We start from the raw sequence: 19346 nt of genomic DNA, 5'->3' as shown, positions 1-19346 counted from the left end.
AACTTCTAAAATTCTAAAATCATGCCTAAAATTATTTTCAGTATTTACATTTTTAAATTTCTTGAATTTAATTGTTTAAGTTTAAGTTAAAGTTAGCCTTGCTTGACTTATTTGAATTAAATGCCTTGAACTGTTTAGTTAGTAATTTTTATCCAGGCAGGCGACGACGGTGGGCTTCGGTGGTTTATTTTCAAGATTTTTAATTTTAAGATTTTAAGTTAGAGGTAAAAGAGGGGTTTTGGCCAAAAATGCAAATTTTGAATTTTTAGGGGTCAAAAAGCAATTTTATCATTTTCTTGGGTTATTTTCTAAATTTTTCATAAAATAGGATTTTATTAAATCCGGGTTAGTGGAATTTCAATTAAAATGTTGAGAGTTGAAATTTTAAATTTAGAAGTTTGAAAATAGCAAAAAGTTGAGGTAAAAAGTTTTAATAATACAAGTAGTACTTTTGCTAGTACAAGTGAAATTTTAAAACACTACACACAATACACTACACTTTTAATTTACACTCATTAAAACATTTCAATTAAAAATCAAGACATAACCCTAGCCCCTTCTAAACCCTACTAGCCGCCCCCCTTCACCCCTCTCACTTGTTGGAGCCGTCCAACCCCTCCTGCCGCCGCCCTGCCGCCGTCCGCCGCCGCCTACCGCCGTCCCAGCCACCGGAGAAGCTCCCCTAGGTGCTTAGCTTGGTGTTTGGTTGAAGTTCCACTCTCCATCTCCCCTTATTTTCGAATTTTTGTTGGTAAAAGTTGAAGGCAAGTGTAACTTTTTTTCTTGGGCACTCATTCAAGCAATATCTACCCCCACCCTTAAGATTTCTTGCAATAATTTCGAAAATGCATGATGTTGTGATGTTAGGGTTTCGAATTTGGGCATTTAAGGGGCTGATTTTTGCTAAATGGGTTATGGGGTTGGGTTTATGTGATTTAATGTTGAGTATATGTGCATTGACATGGAATTATATGGTTGTTCTTGCCAAAATTCGAATTTTCAGAATGTATAAGGACCTAAATTTCGAAATTTTGCATGTGTAGGGGCTGAAATTTAATTGATGTTGAAGTATTTATTGGTCTTGCATTGGTCTTGATTGATTGTTCAACATTTTGGAGATTTGATGGTTAATTATTGATGTTCTTGATATGTGTTGTGCAAGTGTGGATTGAGTGTAGCCCAAGTGTTTGGAAAAAGTCCTAAGAGAGGTTATTTGAGGTGTTTGGTTGTTTGGTATGGAGAAAAGTTGAGGAAGGAGAGTTATGGGGTTGAATTCTTGAGTTAGAGGTAAGTTGGATGTTGTGAGTGTGCAGGGCAGCACTGTTCACGGGGCAGGGCAGTGTCGTGGCTGAGGTCTGTGCAGGTTTAGGCTATTCCATGGTAAAGTTCATGATGTTGTGGTCGCGTCGATATAAAATGGGCCCGAATCGGATAAGTATTGAGTAAGTTATGAGTCTTTTAAGTTTGTGGTGTAAGTGCAGAATGTTTAGAGTATAAGGGGCTGTCCGGGAATGTTTTTGGTTTGTAATGTTCGGGTGATCCTTGGAGGTTACTTTCTGGTCCTAGGGGTAATTTGGAGTGTTTATGAGGTGTCGGTTCAAGCGGGACGGGTTTTGGTTAAGATATGACAAAGTTAAGGGTTTTTCGGTTTACTTGCTCGAGTTAAGTCAAGTTTGAGAATTTTGTTGGGTAAGTTGTCTTCTTTGGACTTAGGGGCAGCCACTCATCCACCTTAAACTCACATTTTCGAGTCGAGTCTCATGTCTTAAAGATTTCTTATTCGTGTGCATTTGACGTATTCTTGATTTTAATAAAGAAAAAGGAAGTTTACTTGTTTGCATGCCATAAAATGTATGAGTTGAGTCTTTATAAATGAAAAGGGAAAAGAAAGCAAATATTTTTGAATGAAGTGATCTGTTTGTGACAAGAGGGGTGTTGCTAGGCCGGGGGATGCCTCGGTCTACTCACCAAGAGGTTATAGAGGTTAGGCAAGGAGCAAGAGACATCTTGTTTACCCTTGCCACAGAGGGGCAATGTGGGATCGGGAGGCATCTCGGTCTCCTTGCCATAGAGGGGTTAAGTTCGTCGGGAGAAATCTCGTCGTCTTGCCGGCATAGTGCACTGCAGCCATGATCATGATCGAAACAGAGGGTCACAAATCAGGGATCGGATTTCTAAGAGGAAAAAGTAAAGAAAAGTTTAAAGTTAAAGTTTCACAATTTTAGTTGACTCGTTTTTCATTGATGTCAGTCTTTCAGTTATGCATGAGTCTAAGTTGAATGTTATGAAAGTTAAAGTTTATCTTAGTGTGAGTTCATTAATGCATGATTTCTATATCTTTCTAGTTTCATGCATTTTACAGTTTAAGTTGAGTTTTTGCATCACGTATTTTAAACCCTTGTTATTATCCTAGTTATGCTTGCTGAGTCTTTAGACTCACTATGCTTGAATGTTTGCAGGTGAGGATTTTGTGGAGGAGACGGAGGGTCGTGATCTACTGGGATGAGGCCATCGGTAGTGCGAGGCCTAGTGACCGTTGCTTCCTTTTAGTTTATGTTTTTCCGCACAGTTATCAAATTTGTAATAATGAAGTATTATTCGAGATCTTGTAGTATTTATAGCCAGGATGTGCATTCCCTGTGCTACAGCTCATGTTTTGAAGTACGTTTTCCGCTTTTGGCAAGTTTATGATTATCGTTGGAATAAATTTTAAATGCTTTAGTTTACTTTATGCTGTAACCGGGAGGTGGTTACTAGGATTGCATGTTTATGTTTAACGCACTTAAGTTTTGAAGTCAATTTTCTTTCCTTATTTAAATTGTTGTTTGAGTCTTGATGGCTTATTTGATTTACAAATAGGTCATGGCAAAATTTTTAAAAATCCGTAATTTTCCTTTGTTTTAAATTATAGTCTGATAGCCTAGTAGTGAGGGTCGTTACAGTTGGTATCAGAGCACGGTCTTGGTTTGGGCTGAGCCTACTGCCGGTTGCTGAAACTTAGGGGATCTCGCCTCAAAGTCTGTAAGATTTAAGTTTAATGTCTCTATCTGTTTAAGCTTTGATGTATTAGTTTCTTGAGTTATTGAGAAGTTTAAATTTGAAGTAAAAATATTTTTAAAGGCATGAAATTTGAATGTTGGATTTTCTCAATGCGTTTAGATGGCTCGTCGTCATGATCCGCGTGCAGTTACGCCTCCACCGCCGCCGCAGGAGGATGTAGGAGGGCAGGTGCTAGCGGGATTGGCCCGCATTCTCGAGCGTCATGCGGATGCTCCTAGAGCTGGAGTGGGAGCTGTTTATGAGCAGTTCCGGAAGATGAATCCGAAGGACTTCGCTGGCACCACTGATCCGTTGGTAGCGGAGGGTTGGATCCGCTCCCTTGAGGTGATCTTTCGCTACATGCAGCTGGGAGATCCAGATAGAGTGAGGTGTGCTGTGTTTCTCCTCCAGGATGATGCCGCCCTCTGGTGGGAGGGTATGGAGAAGACTGTGGACCCAGCTACTCTACCTTGGACCGAGTTCAAGAAGCTGTTCTTTGAGAAGTATTTTACTGCTGATGTGAGAGGCCGTTTGAAGACGGAGTTTATGAGCTTGAGACAGGGAGACTTGTCGGTGGCACAGTTTGTGGTGAAGTTTGAGAGAGGTTGCCATTTCGTGCCGTTGATTGGAGATGATGAGAAAGAGAAGCTGGAGCACTTTCTTGTAGGGCTTCGACCTACCATCCGTAGGGATGTGCTGATGGCTGAGCCACCTGATTATGCTTCAGCACTGAGGCGTGCCTTGAGGTCCGAGCAGACGCTGAGAGATATTAGCGCGGAGGCGCATGGCAAGAGGCCCTTCCCTCATCAGGGCCACTCTCAGCAGCAGCAGTACGGCAAGAAGCCGTATCTTGGACCCCCGAGACAACAGGGACAGCAGGCACCACAGGGGCGTCAGGCCCAGAAACAGGTTCCTCCCAAGGCTGGGGAGAAGCCTATTTGTCAGTTTTGCCATCGTCCGCATTTTGGGAAGTGTTTGAAGGATGCTGGAGTTTGCTTCAAGTGCAAGAAGCCAGGACATATGTCTACCCATTGTCCAGAGCTGAGGAGGCCCGTGCAGGGCAGAGTGTTCGTGATGGAGGCCGAGCAGGCCGACCCAGACACTACTCTTCTCACAGGTAATATCTTAACTTTTGGGTTAGAGCAGTTAAAGGTTCGTTGATGCATGCGACTCTAAGTCTTTGCTTGTTTGAGGTTTTACTCTAGTAACTTGTTGCATGTCTTAGGACCTTTGACTGTTTAGCATGAATAGTATCTTGTTTGGGAATTGTTGAATTAGAATGAGCCTAAGTAGAACTCGTGGTTTTAACTTCAACCTTTTGTCGTTGTAACTACTGCTATGCAGGTAGGATTGTTGTGGCAGGCGTAGCCACGAGAGCCTTATTAGATTCAGGGGCTACCCATTCCTTTATATCGGAGTCTTTTGCCCTTGAGAGGGGCATTCAGAGCGAGGAATTGGAGGTTGGATTCTCAGTTACTATCCCCTCAGGAGAAGAGCTATCCACCAGGAGCTTGGTGAGAGACCTTGTACTGCTTTTGCAGGGTCAGTCAGTGGTAGCAGACCTCATAGTGCTACCTTTGCCAGAGTTTGACCTGATTCTTGGGATGGATTGGATGACGAAGAATGCGGTGATGATAGATTTCCAGCAGAGGTCAGTACTAGTCAGGCCTGAGGGCGAGGAACCGTTTTGGTTTGAGGCTGCTAAGAGCTTGAGGAAGACTCGAGTCATTTCTACTTTGCAAGCTCAGAGGCTTGTACTTAGTGGGTGCGAGTCATTTCTAGCCAGTTTATCTTTGACAGAGCTGCCGGAGCGACCAGTTATTTCTGATGTGGCTATCGTCAGGGAGTTTGAGGATGTGTTCCCTAGCGATGTTGTGGGAATTCCGCCCGATAGAGAAGTGGAGTTCTCTATAGATTTGATTCCCGGTACTGTGCCTATCTCCAAGGCACCGTACAGATTGGCTCCTACCGAAATGAAGGAGTTAAAAGAGCAGATTCAAGAGTTGCTTGACAAGGGATTCATTCGCCCTAGTTTCTCCCCATGGGGCGCACCAGTTCTCTTCGTTAAGAAGAAGGACGGTAGTCTAAGATTGTGCATAGACTACCGAGGTTTGAACGGAGTGACTACAAAGAACAAGTACCCATTACCTAGGATCGAGGACCTCTTCGATCAATTGCAAGGTGCATCCGTCTTTTCGAAGATTGATCTTCGTTCAGGTTATCACCAGTTGAAGGTGAAGGAGTCAGATGTGGCGAAGACAGCTTTTAGAACTCGTTACGGTCATTACGAGTTCCTTGTGATGCCGTTTGGGATGACGAACGCGCCCGCGGTTTTCATGGATCTTATGAACCGTGTGTTTCAGCCTTACTTGGACCGCTTTGTCATTGTTTTCATCGATGACATCCTTATTTATTCGAAGGGTAGAGTGGAGCATGAACAGCATTTGAGGACCGTTCTTGAGGTGCTTCGAGAGCACAAGTTGTTGGCCAAGTTTGATAAGTGTGAATTCTGGTTGGAGAAAGTTGCTTTCTTGGGTCATATTATTTCTAAGAGCGGTGTGGAAGTAGACCCTTCAAAGGTTCAAGCAGTGAAGGAGTGGTCTATACCGAGGAGCGCGTCTGAGATCCGCAGTTTTCTTGGATTAGCCGGTTATTACCGAAAATTTATCAAGGGTTTTTCCTCCATTGCTGTGCCTATGACAGCGTTGACTAAGAAGAACGCCAAGTTTGTTTGGAGTGCCGAGTGTCAAAGGAGCTTTGATACTTTGAAGGAAGCTCTTACGACAGCGCCAGTGTTGACCATGCCATCCGGGCAAGGTGATTTTGTGGTGTATACTGATGCTTCCAAGTTGGGATTGGGAGCAGTTTTGATGCAGCGAGATAGAGTTATTGCCTATGCTTCTAGGCAATTGAAGGAGCACGAGAAAAACTACCCTACTCATGACTTAGAGTTGGCAGCGGTAGTGTTTGTTCTTAAGATTTGGAGACACTATCTTTACGGAGAGAAGAGTCAGATCTTCACAGACCACAAAAGCCTCAAGTACTTCTTCACCCAGAAGGAGTTGAATATGAGGCAGCGTAGGTGGTTAGAGTTGGTGAAGGACTATGACTGCAATATTAGCTACCACCCTGGTAAAGCTAATGTGGTTGCAGATGCTTTGAGTAGGAAGACCGCAGTGCTTACCTCCTTGTCAGTGTCTAGACCGTTGCAGGTTGAGATTCAGAGGTACGGTCTTGAGTTTTATGCGAGTGGTAGGGCTCCGCGTTTGTCTTCCCTAAGCGTGCAGACTACACTTTTTGATCGTATCCGTGCAGCGCAGTCAGTTGATGAGCAGATCAGGAAGTGGAGACAGAGGGAAGAAGAGAAAGGCAGCGGTTTGTATGCTGTGGTAGATGGGATTGTGAGGTACAAAGGTAGATTTTGGGTTCCCGCAGGTGATTCTCTGCGAGTTACTATCATGGCAGAGACACATACGTCGCCGTACTCAATCCACCCTGGTAGTACGAAGATGTATCGGGATCTTCAGCAGCTTTATTGGTGGCCAGGCATGAAAAGTGACATTGCCCGATTCGTGTCAGAATGCCTGACATGCCAGCAGGTTAAGGCGGAGCATCAGAGACCGGCCGGATTGCTTAAGCCTCTCCCTATTCCTGATTGGAAATGGGAGAATATCACCATGGACTTTGTTGTGGGATTGCCGAAGACAGTGAGAGGTTCAAATGCTATTTGGGTTATTGTAGACCGTCTCACTAAGTCGGCTCACTTTTTACCGGTGAAGATGACTTTCACGATGACTCAGTTCGCGGAGTTGTATGTCCGGGAGATAGTCAGACTACATGGTATTCCAGTCTCCATAGTGTCTGATAGAGATCCACGGTTTACTTCGTCTTTTTGGAAGAGTCTTCATTCCGCTATGGGTACGAAGCTACTTTTTAGCACCGCCTTCCACCCGCAGACTGATGGCCAGTCAGAGAGGGTGATTCAGATTTTAGAGGATCTTTTGAGGGCATGTGCTATTGATTTTCAAGGTAGTTGGGAGTCGAGACTACCACTAGTGGAATTCGCGTATAATAACAGCTTTCAGTCCACTATTGGCATGGCTCCCTACGAGGCACTTTATGGGAGAAAGTGTAGATCTCCAGTGTTGTGGGATGAGATAGGTGAGAGATCAGACTTTGGTCCGGAGATTGTTCAGTTGACCACCGAGGTAGTGGCTAAGATCCGTGATAGGATGAGGACTGCCCAGAGTAGGCAGAAGAGTTATGCTGATCACCGGAGGAGAGACTTGGAGTTCTCGGTGGGTGATCATGTTTTTATCCGTATTGCACCCATGAAGGGTATGATGAGGTTTGGAAAGAAAGGGAAGTTGGCACCGAGGTTCATAGGGCCCTTCGAGATTTTGGATAGGGTAGGGGCACTGGCTTATAGAGTGGCCTTGCCGCCTAACCTTGATAAGATCCATAGTGTCTTCCATGTGTCGATGTTGAGGAAGTACATCTCGAACCCATCCCATGTGCTTAGTTCGGAACCGCTTCAGCTATCTCCTCACTTGACCTATGAGGAGAAGCCCATCCGGATTTTAGATAGACAGGAGAGAAGACTCCGTAACAAGTCGATTCCAATGATCAAGGTGTATGGCAGAACCATTCGGATGAAGAGGCCACTTGGGAAGTAGAAGCAGATATCAGAGTTCGATATCCGAGGCTTTTTGGTAAGTTTTAATTTCGAGGACGAAATTTCTTATTAGGGAGGGAGGAATTGTAACGCCAAGAACTTCTAAAATTCTAAAATCATGCCTAAAATTATTTTCAGTATTTACATTTTTAAATTTCTTGAATTTAATTGTTTAAGTTTAAGTTAAAGTTAGCCTTGCTTGACTTATTTGAATTAAATGCCTTGAACTGTTTAGTTAGTAATTTTTATCCAGGCAGGCGACGACGGTGGGCTTCGGTGGTTTATTTTCAAGATTTTTAATTTTAAGATTTTAAGTTAGAGGTAAAAGAGGGGTTTTGGCCAAAAATGCAAATTTTGAATTTTTAGGGGTCAAAAAGCAATTTTATCATTTTCTTGGGTTATTTCCTAAATTTTTCATAAAATAGGATTTTATTAAATCCGGGTTAGTGGAATTTCAATTAAAATGTTGAGAGTTGAAATTTTAAATTTAGAAGTTTGAAAATAGCAAAAAGTTGAGGTAAAAAGTTTTAATAATACAAGTAGTACTTTTTCTAGTACAAGTGAAATTTTAAAACACTACACACAATACACTACACTTTTAATTTACACTCATTAAAACATTTCAATTAAAAATCAAGACATAACCCTAGCCCCTTCTAAACCCTACTAGCCGCCCCCCTTCTCCCCTCTCACTTGTTGGAGCCGTCCAACCCCTCCTGCCGCCGCCCTGCCGCCGTCCGCCGCCGCCTACCGCCGTCCCAGCCACCGGAGAAGCTCCCCTAGGTGCTTAGCTTGGTGTTTGGTTGAAGTTCCACCGAATTTTTGTTGGTAAAAGTTGAAGGCAAGTGTAACTTTTTTTCTTGGGCACTCATTCAAGCAATATCTACCCCCACCCTTAAGATTTCTTGCAATAATTTCGAAAATGCATGATGTTGTGATGTTAGGGTTTCGAATTTGGGCATTTAAGGGGCTGATTTTTGCTAAATGGGTTATGGGGTTGGGTTTATGTGATTTAATGTTGAGTATATGTGCATTGACATGGAATTATATGGTTGTTCTTGCCAAAATTCGAATTTTCAGAATGTATAAGGACCTAAATTTCGAAATTTTGCATGTGTAGGGGCTGAAATTTAATTGATGTTGAAGTATTTATTGGTCTTGCATTGGTCTTGATTGATTGTTCAACATTTTGGAGATTTGATGGTTAATTATTGATGTTCTTGATATGTGTTGTGCAAGTGTGGATTGAGTGTAGCCCAAGTGTTTGGAAAAAGTCCTAAGAGAGGTTATTTGAGGTGTTTGGTTGTTTGGTATGGAGAAAAGTTGAGGAAGGAGAGTTATGGGGTTGAATTCTTGAGTTAGAGGTAAGTTGGATGTTGTGAGTGTGCAGGGCAGCACTGTTCACGGGGCAGGGCAGTGTCGTGGCTGAGGTCTGTGCAGGGTTAGGCTATTCCATGGTAAAGTTCATGATGTTGTGGTCGCGTCGATATAAAATGGGCACGAATCGGATAAGTATTGAGTAAGTTATGAGTCTTTTAAGTTTGTGGTGTAAGTGCAGAATTTTTAGAGTATAAGGGGCTGTCCGGGAATGTTTTTGGTTTGTAATGTTCGGGTGATCCTTGGAGGTTACTTTCTGGTCCTAGGGGTAATTTGGAGTGTTTATGAGGTGTCGGTTCAAGCGGGACGGGTTTTGGTTAAGATATGACAAAGTTAAGGGTTTTTCGGTTTACTTGCTCGAGTTAAGTCAAGTTTGAGAATTTTGTTGGGTAAGTTGTCTTCTTTGGACTTAGGGGCAGCCACTCATCCACCTTAAACTCACATTTTCGAGTCGAGTCTCATGTCTTAAAGATTGCTTATTCGTGTGCATTTGACGTATTCTTGATTTTAATAAAGAAAAAGAAAGTTTACTTGTTTGCATGCCATTTAATGTATGAGTTGAGTCTTTATAAATGAAAAGGGAAAAGAAAGCAAATATTTTTGAATGAAGTGATCTGTTTGTGACAAGAGGGGTGTTGCTAGGCCGGGGGATGCCTCGGTCTACTCACCAAGAGGTTATAGAGGTTAGGCAAGGAGCAAGAGACATCTTGTTTACCCTTGCCACAGAGGGGCAATGTGGGATCGGGAGGCATCTCGGTCTCCTTGCCATAGAGGGGTTAAGTTCGTCGGGAGAAATCTCGTCGTCTTGCCGGCATAGTGCACTGCATTCATGATCATGATCGAAACAGAGGGTCACAAATCAGGGATCGGATTTCTAAGAGGAAAAAGTAAAGAAAAGTTTAAAGTTAAAGTTTCACAATTTTAGTTGACTCGTTTTGCATTGATGTCAGTCTTTCAGTTATGCATGAGTCTAAGTTGAATGTTATGAAAGTTAAAGTTTATCTTAGTGTGAGTTCATTAATGCATGATTTCTATATCTTTCTAGTTTCATGCATATTACAGTTTAAGTTGAGTTTTTGCATCACGTATTTTAAACCCTTGTTATTATCCTAGTTATGCTTGCTGAGTCTTTAGACTCACTATGCTTGAATGTTTGCAGGTGAGGATTTTGTGGAGGAGACGGAGGGTCGTGATCTACTGGGATGAGGCCATCGGTAGTGCGAGGCCCAGTGACCGTTGCTTCCTTTTAGTTTATGTTTTTCCGCACAGTTATCAAATTTGTAATAATGAAGTATTATTCGAGATCTTGTAGTATTTATAGCCAGGATGTGCATTCCCTGTGCTACAGCTCATGTTTTGAAGTACGTTTTCCGCTTTTGGCAAGTTTATGATTATCGTTGGAATAAATTTTAAATGCTTTAGTTTACTTTATGCTGTAACCGGGAGGTGGTTACTAGGATTGCATGTTTATGTTTAACGCACTTAAGTTTTGAAGTCAATTTTCTTTCCTTATTTAAATTGTTGTTTGAGTCTTGATGGCTTATTTGATTTACAAATAGGTCATGGCAAAATTTTTAAAAATCCGTAATTTTCCTTTGTTTTAAATTATAGTCTGATAGCCTAGTAGTGAGGGTCGTTACATATATGCATGACTTCACTGCCGCTCTCGCCCAGAATTATCCGCCCACTGTTGTGCCTTATCCACCTCCTCCGCAGTGGTCTTCTGATGATACTGCTGCTGCTGCACCTTCTTTCCATGGAGATGATGATGATGATGCCGAGTCCTGATGCTCGGTGTCGAAGGTATGAGTCCCTTGTTCTTTTTATTGTTTTTAATCATTAGGGACAATGATTACATTAAGTTTGGGGGGGGTGAATCAATGTTTGATTTAGTTGTGAAAGTTGAGTTTTGAATTTCATAGATAAAATTTTTGTTGAGTTTAGTTGTTTTTGGTTGAGTTGAGTTGAATTTAAAAGAAGTTGAGAAATATATGGATGCATGGCCAATGAAAAATATTTTTATGCTATAACTGAAATCCATGATTGTCTACCTATATGACAAATATTTTTGAAAATATGGAACCAATTAGATGAACAATTTCTTATATACTTTGTGATTAATACTTGAATCTGATTTTTGAGACATACAGACATAGATATGATTGAGGCATTGTTTGAAATTTTTGGGCCTAATTTTCATTGAATTTATCCTTAGTTGCCCATTTGAGCTACACTTGTATATTAGTACATTGAGGTACGAGAAAATCTGAATTTTTTTGTGAAAATCATCGTTAACTGCTGATGATTATTCTTTCATGCACTGATTGAGATTTGTATGATTTAATTGTGGATTGAGACTTGTCTAGAACTAGTTCGAACACTCTTCGAGGCGAAATACGGGCAAAACTTAGATTAGGAATGATTTAGGCAATTTTTCTAAATTTGTTTGAGCCTTTCAAGCTACCTATTAATATGTTATCCCAAGTACCTTATTTGATCTTTATTGAAAATCGAGTGGCATGCGTGTAAACGTGTGATTAAACCCCCATTCGTCATTATTTCAAGGTCCTACATTGACTACCTGAATAGCCTAAACACTATTTCCTATCTTTAAGGGAGTAATTTGAATGCTAAATTGTTATATGCTTCTAGTTAATATTTGTGAAAAATGGAATGGTGTGGTGGATGAATTAAAAAGAAAAAAAATGAAAAAGGTAGTAGAAAAAAATTGATGAAAGTTGAAAAGAGTTGTGAAAGAAGATGAAGTTGAGAAAAAATTAATGAAGTGAATTGAAGAGAAAAAGTGTGAAATTGTGAATGAAAAAGGAGTTGAAGTTAGAATGAGCATAAAAATATGAATTACTCCTTATTTTGAATTCTTATCCTTCATTTGTAGCCATGAGCCAGGCCTTACATTATAAGCTGAATAAGTCCTATTGACCGAGTCTCAGTTGCCCAATATACTAGTGGAGAAGAGTTGCGAGAATTTAGCCTATGGACTGTTGATTGATGCTTTTAATGATTATGAATTTTGATCAAAACACTTACACGTTTATTCTTTTCATTTACCTAATTGTGAGTGTTTTTTATTCAATATCTTATATTTGATCCTATGCTATCCTTGAAAAGTCCTCATGATCTATGAATGTTTGAATAGAATTTGGAGAATGGTGTTTTGAACTTGAGTTGAGGAGATTGTGAGTTTATGCGGTTATTATTTTGTGATTGGCTAAAACTTTCAAGTGTTAGTAGGTTGGATATGATTGGATTTGATATTTTTGAAATCATTGATGAGGCCATTGCTCCATAATATTTCTTGACTATTCTTGTTGGTTTTTTTTTAGAGAATGAGTTTTTGGAATTTAATAGTTTTGCTCGGGACTAGCAAAAGTCTAAGTTTGGGGGTATTTGATAAGTGTATTTTATACACTTAATTTATATATGATTTTAATTGTTAAATATTTGTTTCGAACAGATTTATGTGGGTATTGTGTTGTTTTTGTGATTGTAGGAAATTATCGAGATTTTGTGAATTATGGAATTTTGAGGAGAAAAATAAGAAGTTTAGAAGAGAAAGGAAAAGAAAAGAAGAAAGAAGAAAAGAAAAGGAAACAACGTACAGAGTCAGGAGAGGTTAATGGGCTTTTCACAATTGGGCCAAAGATAACGCTTATCTTTAGCGCTTTTTCAAGAGCTAACGCGCAGAGTTCTGAAATCTGAGAATTGGAAATTTCGAGTTGAAGGGTTCGAGTCGAAGGCGCGCCCGCGCCGTTCTTAAAGCGCCCGCCCTGTTGCTGATTTGGAAATTTTAATTATTTCGGGCAATAAATTCTTGGGCTTTTTGTGGGCTTTTGATGAGCGATATAAAAGAGATTATTATCAGAGGAGAGGAGAGGGAGCCGCCACACACTCATAATACAGGTATCAGAGAACAGAGATTGATTGTGATCGTGATTTTCCTGATGATTTTTCTGGAGCTTAATTGAAGAACGAAGACGGAGTTCGATAGTCCGGACACGGCGTCGACAACGGATTTGTTTCTTATCTTTTATTTAATTCTGAACATGTTTGGATTTATTATTTATTGTTTTCAGAATTTTAGTATGAACTAATTTTTATAGTCTAGAGGTCGGATGGAACCTGGTGTAGACGTTTTCATGAATTTTTGATTTTATTGAATTGAATTTCTTCTAGATTAATTGTTTTTTTCTAGAATTGATTGTCTTTTCAATTATCTGATCAATAATTGTTTGATAGCTCGGGAGAGTGTATGATTTTAACAGAGCTTTAAAAAAGAACATTGTTTTGTGATAGATCACTGCGATAAATTCTTAATAGGGATATTGAAATTTAATTGTAGTTGATAAACATTATTTGTTGCTCGGGAGAGGAAAATAATATACGTAAGTGTTCTTGGCTATTAATTGATTGGAACTCATGAAGATTAATTAATTAGGATTGATTGTTGTTGAAACCAGGTGAAATCTATACCTCTAGACCATTTTTCTCTGATTGATTTTTAATCTGAAAGTGGTGTGCTTGCTTTTAAATCATCTGATTATTTATTTTATTGCAAAATTCTCAAAGTTTAATTTTCTAGATAAAGTTTAGACTATTTTAATTACAAGTACTAAATATTTTCATTTTACTCCCTGTGGGATCGATATTTGAATTATTCACTATATTAAAACTTGACACTCGTACACTTGCGAGGAAATTTCACAACAGATACCGTCCTAATCTAAACCATAAACGATGCCGACCAGGGATCGGCGGATGTTACTTTATGGACTCCGCCGGCACCTTATGAGAAATCAAAGTCTTTGGGTTCCGGGGGGAGTATGGTCGCAAGGCTGAAACTTAAAGGAATTGACGGAAGGGCACCATCAGGAGTGGAGCCTGCGGCTTAATTTGACTCAACACGGGGAAACTTACCAGGTCCAGACATAGTAAGGATTGACAGACTGAGAGCTCTTTCTTTTTTGATATGAACACATATCAATAGATGGTAAATAAAGAAGTACAAATACTCTGGGCATACCCAGGGATCCCAAATCAGTGTATCATCAAAGTATTCAAAGTAACATCCAAACCATACAAAGTAGCCATCCCAACCCAATACCCATACATATAGCCAAACAAATCAAGACAAGGTATAGAGGCTAGCAGGCAAGATGATCTAAGTGTAATAATAAATGGCATAATGCCCAGTTTGGCTCGAAGACTGACGCCATCCAAGAACCTCAGTGATTCTCGAAGCAGTTATCCAGAAGAAGTACGGCTGCTGCTAAATCTGTGGAAGAAACCCTTGGCCAGGGACAGCCCATACAACTACACTTGGCATACCCAGGACAACATAAAACTACACTGGGCATACCCAGGACAACATACAACTACACTGGGCATACCCAGGGACTAAATAAAATTAATACAAAGCTCAACATCATAAACTGAAAAAATGAGGTAATCAATACTCGAACCAGAACAGACAGACCAGACAGTGACTAGCGCGGGCCACTGCACGTAGGAGAGTCATCCTAGTGTAACCAAAGATTGAGCCTAGACACCCAATGCCCGGTGAATATGTATAATAATCTTCCTGATGATAGCATCAATATCTGGCCTCTCTGCTTCAAAAATTGCTCGGTTGCAAGCCCCCCATATGTGGTAGAAGACTGCAGTGACTCCAGCTTGACATCTCCTTTTGTTCATCGTCGTACCCCTGAAATATCTGCGCAAGTATCTTAACAAACCTGTCAGAGTGCTAACCTGGTATTGAGTTCCCACCAAGTTCCATAGTCGAGCCCAAATTTGCCTCGAAACCGTACATTCAAAGAATAGGTGCTGCGCATTTTCATTAAAATATCCACAAAATGCACAAGCTTTATCAGAAATATGTTGGAGAACGGTGATCAGATCAATCAGAATTGATACTCGGTGCAGCGGAAGTTTAAAAATTTTATATGGAACGATTCCATAATGGGTATCAAAACTTTACGATTAAATTGTGTGTGTAAAAATTAAATAACAATTATAAATTTTTACCTCCAATCTCGAATCGAGATTATGGACACCAACAGATTACTCTGCTCTTGTTGTATATCCCAGGAACTGATGGACGAACTGTTCTTCAATCAGGTCCACGAACAGAGATTTAATCCCTCTGATAGATTGCACTAGAAAATATATCAGAAGTTTCTACGAAGAGAATTAACGAATTTGATCCGTTAAACCAGACTGCAATTCAAAATTCACAGGCTGGATTTTCCCGAGCAGAGAGGGAAGGGGGGCGGCCACTTTTAATAAAAACAACTAGGGTTTTTCGAAAATTGTGAGCCTCTGTTGTGTAATTTCTGTACTGCAATAACTTATTTATAATGTGGGCTGCTAACAGCTTAGGGCCCATTAGTCATAAGTTCAAGCCTGACAAGCAAAGCCCGCATGTTCAGAAATTAATATAAAATTCATCGTGACTCAGATTGATAAACCAATTTCACCAATGTTCACAGAAACCATTTCTGCATCTTTTAGAGTCAAGATAATTTTTTCTGAATCTGAATGCAGTGATTTCCAAAAATGCCCATCCCTATGTCATTTTAGGAAATCTTACTCCTCTACTCTTAAATAAGAAGTCCCACTTCTTTGTTCATTAAATTTAACTCTTTAAATTTAACTATCTCAACGGGGATTAAAAATCCATTACTCTGTGTGACTCTCAATGGTTCAGGGATACAGCTAGTCGTGGGCTCACAACTCCTTGTGACTCGGAACAACAATTTCCGACTTGCCCATCGAATCATGGTAAGAGCGCCTAGCAACATCGCCCCATGATTCCCTAGGTATCACTGATAGTGCCTGCAAGAACCAATAGATTTTGGTTAGCGTACAGTACGGTCCCTTCATCCAAATATCCCGATCGAATCAACAACCATTGGTAAATCGAGAGTCGTTCTAGATTTGATAACTATGCAATACATCTTGAAGATCAAATAGTGACATCGCATGTGCTACTAAGAAACCATTTCTTAAAACACATCATGTACTCTGGCCAGAGATTCATCACACTAATATCTCCTCAGATTGCATAGGATATCCACACTCGCAAGTATGTGGTGAATCCTTGACAACAAAGCATCGACTCCTATATGTGTTGTAACTGTACCCAATCCCGACACCTGATGACCCCAATAGAGTCGGTAAACGAGTCAAAGCACAGTACTAGCATATAGAGTTTCAATGATGTTTCAAGTAGTAAGGACTAATGGTGTACAACCAAAACCGCGGACTTTATCCACTCGATAAGTGATAACCACTTGGAAAGTCCGGATAGGGTAGATCGATCATTCATCGTATGAATATCCATTTGCATGCTTTGAACATCTCTATGTTCCATACCAATGAAACGTGGTACTCGACATCGCAAATGCTAGTCTCAATCTCGAGCGATCCTTATCCTTATTAACGGACGGCTCAATCGACTAGGAACTGTTTAGAATATACAGTGACTATAAGATGTGTTTCATGATTAGTCATCCCCATGTACTACCACATCTTACATACACTATAGTATATTCAAGGTCTTTATCAAAACAACAATAGTATATCACAATATAACAATATGAAGAAAGATAAAGTCATTGCCATTAATAAAAGTGTAAATTATATTAAACAAAAGATTGTTTATACAAAGAGTCATCAAAGCCCTTAGCCACAAGTTGGCTCACCGGGCACCCACTCTTTCAATCTCCCACTTTCCCTAGAGCCAACTAGTCATACTACGTAGACCCATTGCTTCGCGATGTTTGTCAAATAATGGTCTTGGCAAGGGCTTAGTAAGTGGATCAGCGATATTGTCTGCAGAGGCCACTCTTTCGACAGTGATGTCTCCTCTTTCCACAATCTCCCGGATGATGTGGTATTTCCTCAGTACGTGTTTGGATCTTTGATGAGACCTTGGTTCCTTTGCCTGAGCAACGGCACCCCTATTGTCACAGTACACCGGGACTGGACCAACAACTTCAGGAATGACGCCCAACTCTTGGACGAAATTCCTCATCCAAGCGGCCTCTTTAGCAGCAGCTGATGCTGCAATGTATTCTGCCTCAGTGGTGGAATCCGCTGTGGTGTCCTGCTTGGAACTCTTCCAAGAGACAACACCGCCATTGAGCATGAACACAAATCCAGAGGTTGACTTCGAGTCATCCACGTCACTTTGGAAGCTAGAGTCGGTATAGCCTTCCAATTTTAGATCTCTTCCTCCATATACCATGAACATATTCTTAGTCCTTCGTAAGTACTTAAGAATGTCCTTCACGGCTTTCCAATGCATTTGACCGGAATTAGCTTGATATCTACTCGTGACACTCAGAGCAAATGCTACATCCGGTCTGGTAGATATCATCCCATACATGATACTACCTATGGCTGACGCATATGGTACATGTGTCATTTTCTCTATCTCTTCATCAGTCTTGGGACACATAGACTTGGATAGAGAAACTCCATGACACATAGGTAGATGTCCTCTCTTGGACCCATCCATTGAAAACCATTTCAGTATGGTGTCGATGTAGGTTGCTTGAGTGAGTCCTATCATTCTCTTAGATCTATCTCTATAGATCTGTATCCCTATAATATAGGATGCCTCTCCCAAATCCTTCATCAAGAATCTACCTGATAACCATATCTTTGTTGACTGCAGCATCCCTACATCATTCCCAATGAGTAGGATGTCATCAACATAAAGTACTAAGAATGTCACAGCATCCTTAACTACTTTCTTGTACAAGCATGGTTCCTCCGGGTTCTTGATGAAACCAAAATCCTTTATTGTTTCATCAAATTTCTGGTTCCAACTTCTTGATGCTTGTTTGAGACCATAGATCGATCTCTGAAGCTTGCATACCTTATGCTCGCTTCCCATGGATGTGTATCCCTCAGGCTGCGTCATATAGATCTCTTCATTAATGTTTCCATTAAGAAATGCAGTCTTCACATCCATTTGCCATAACTCATAGTCATACCAAGCAGCTATGGCAATAAGGATTCTTATGGACTTGAACATTGCAACTGGTGAAAAGGTTTCATCATAGTCAACTCCTTGTCTTTGAGTATAACCTTTCGCCACCAATCGTGCCTTGTAGGTCAATACCTTACCATCAGGCCCAAGCTTTCTCTTGTAGATCCATTTACACCCTATTGGAACAATTCCATCGGGAGGATCTACTAAAGACCAAACTTGGTTTGTATGCATCGAATCTATTTCCGACTGCATAGCTTCAAGCCATAAATTTGAATCCGCATAAGAAATTGCTTCCTTGAAGTTTCTTGGATCACATCCAACGTCGGGTTCATCTTGATCCCCTTCAAGAAGAAAACCATATCGAATAGGAGGTCTAGAAGTCCTCTCGAATCTTCTAGGTATAGGCGTGTCCATCAATGGTTCCTGAGGTGTAGGATCATTATTTTGTATTTCGGGTTCTTCTCGAATTTATTCGAGTTCCATCATCTCGCCTTTCTTATCCAATAAAAACTCCTTCTCCAAGAAGGTGGCATTCCTTGAAACAAACACCTTTGTTTCAGCAGGATGATAGAAATAATATCCCATTGAATTCTTCGGATACCCTACAAAATAACATAAGGTGGATCGACTATCCAACTTATCTCCCACTGTCTGCTTCATGTAAGCAGGACATCCCCAAATCATCAAGTACGAATACTTAGGAGCTTTGCCATTCCATAACTCGTATGGTGTTTTGTCCACTTCTTTGGTGTGGACGTTGTTCAACAACAACACCGCCGTTTCAAGCGCGTAGCCCCAAAACGAAGGTGGAAGCTCAGTGAAGCTCATCATGGATCGAACCATGTCCAACAAAGTTCGATTACGACGCTCCGATACACCATTTAGCTGAGGTGTCATAGGAGGAGTCCACTAAGAGAGAATCCCATTCTCTTTCAGATAGTCCAAAAACATGGTACTTAAGTATTCTCCACCTCGATCCGATCGAAGTGCTTTAATACTTTTACCTAACTTGTTTTCTACTTCAGCCTTGAATTCTTTAAACTTTTCAAATGCTTCAGACTTATATTTCATTAAATATAAATACCCATACCTTGAATAATCATCAGTAAAGGTAATGAAGTAGGTGTGGCCAAATTGAGTACCAATTCTAAATGGACCACAAACATCTGTATGGATCAAATCCAACAGATTTTGACTACGCTCAGGTTTCCCCTTAAAAGGAGATTTAGTCAT

At 40.6% G+C, this 19346-nt stretch overlaps 1 protein-coding gene across 1 annotated transcript; it reads left to right on the top strand.

The window, feature by feature from the left end:
- The first annotated feature begins 3051 nt into the window (after positions 1-3051).
- LOC140892611 (uncharacterized) lies at positions 3052-10721 on the top strand. The gene is made up of 2 exons (XM_073301554.1): positions 3052-4156; positions 10251-10721. The coding sequence occupies exons 1-2, from the start codon at positions 3160-3162 to the stop codon at positions 10295-10297; spliced, it is 1044 nt and encodes a 347-aa protein (XP_073157655.1). The 5' UTR covers positions 3052-3159; the 3' UTR covers positions 10298-10721.
- The last annotated feature ends 8625 nt before the right edge of the window (positions 10722-19346 follow it).

This window comes from Henckelia pumila, chromosome 3, assembly GCF_033568475.1.
Source record: "Henckelia pumila isolate YLH828 chromosome 3, ASM3356847v2, whole genome shotgun sequence".
Taxonomy (NCBI): Eukaryota; Viridiplantae; Streptophyta; class Magnoliopsida; order Lamiales; family Gesneriaceae; genus Henckelia; species Henckelia pumila.
This window is presented reverse-complemented; position numbering and strand designations above follow the sequence as displayed.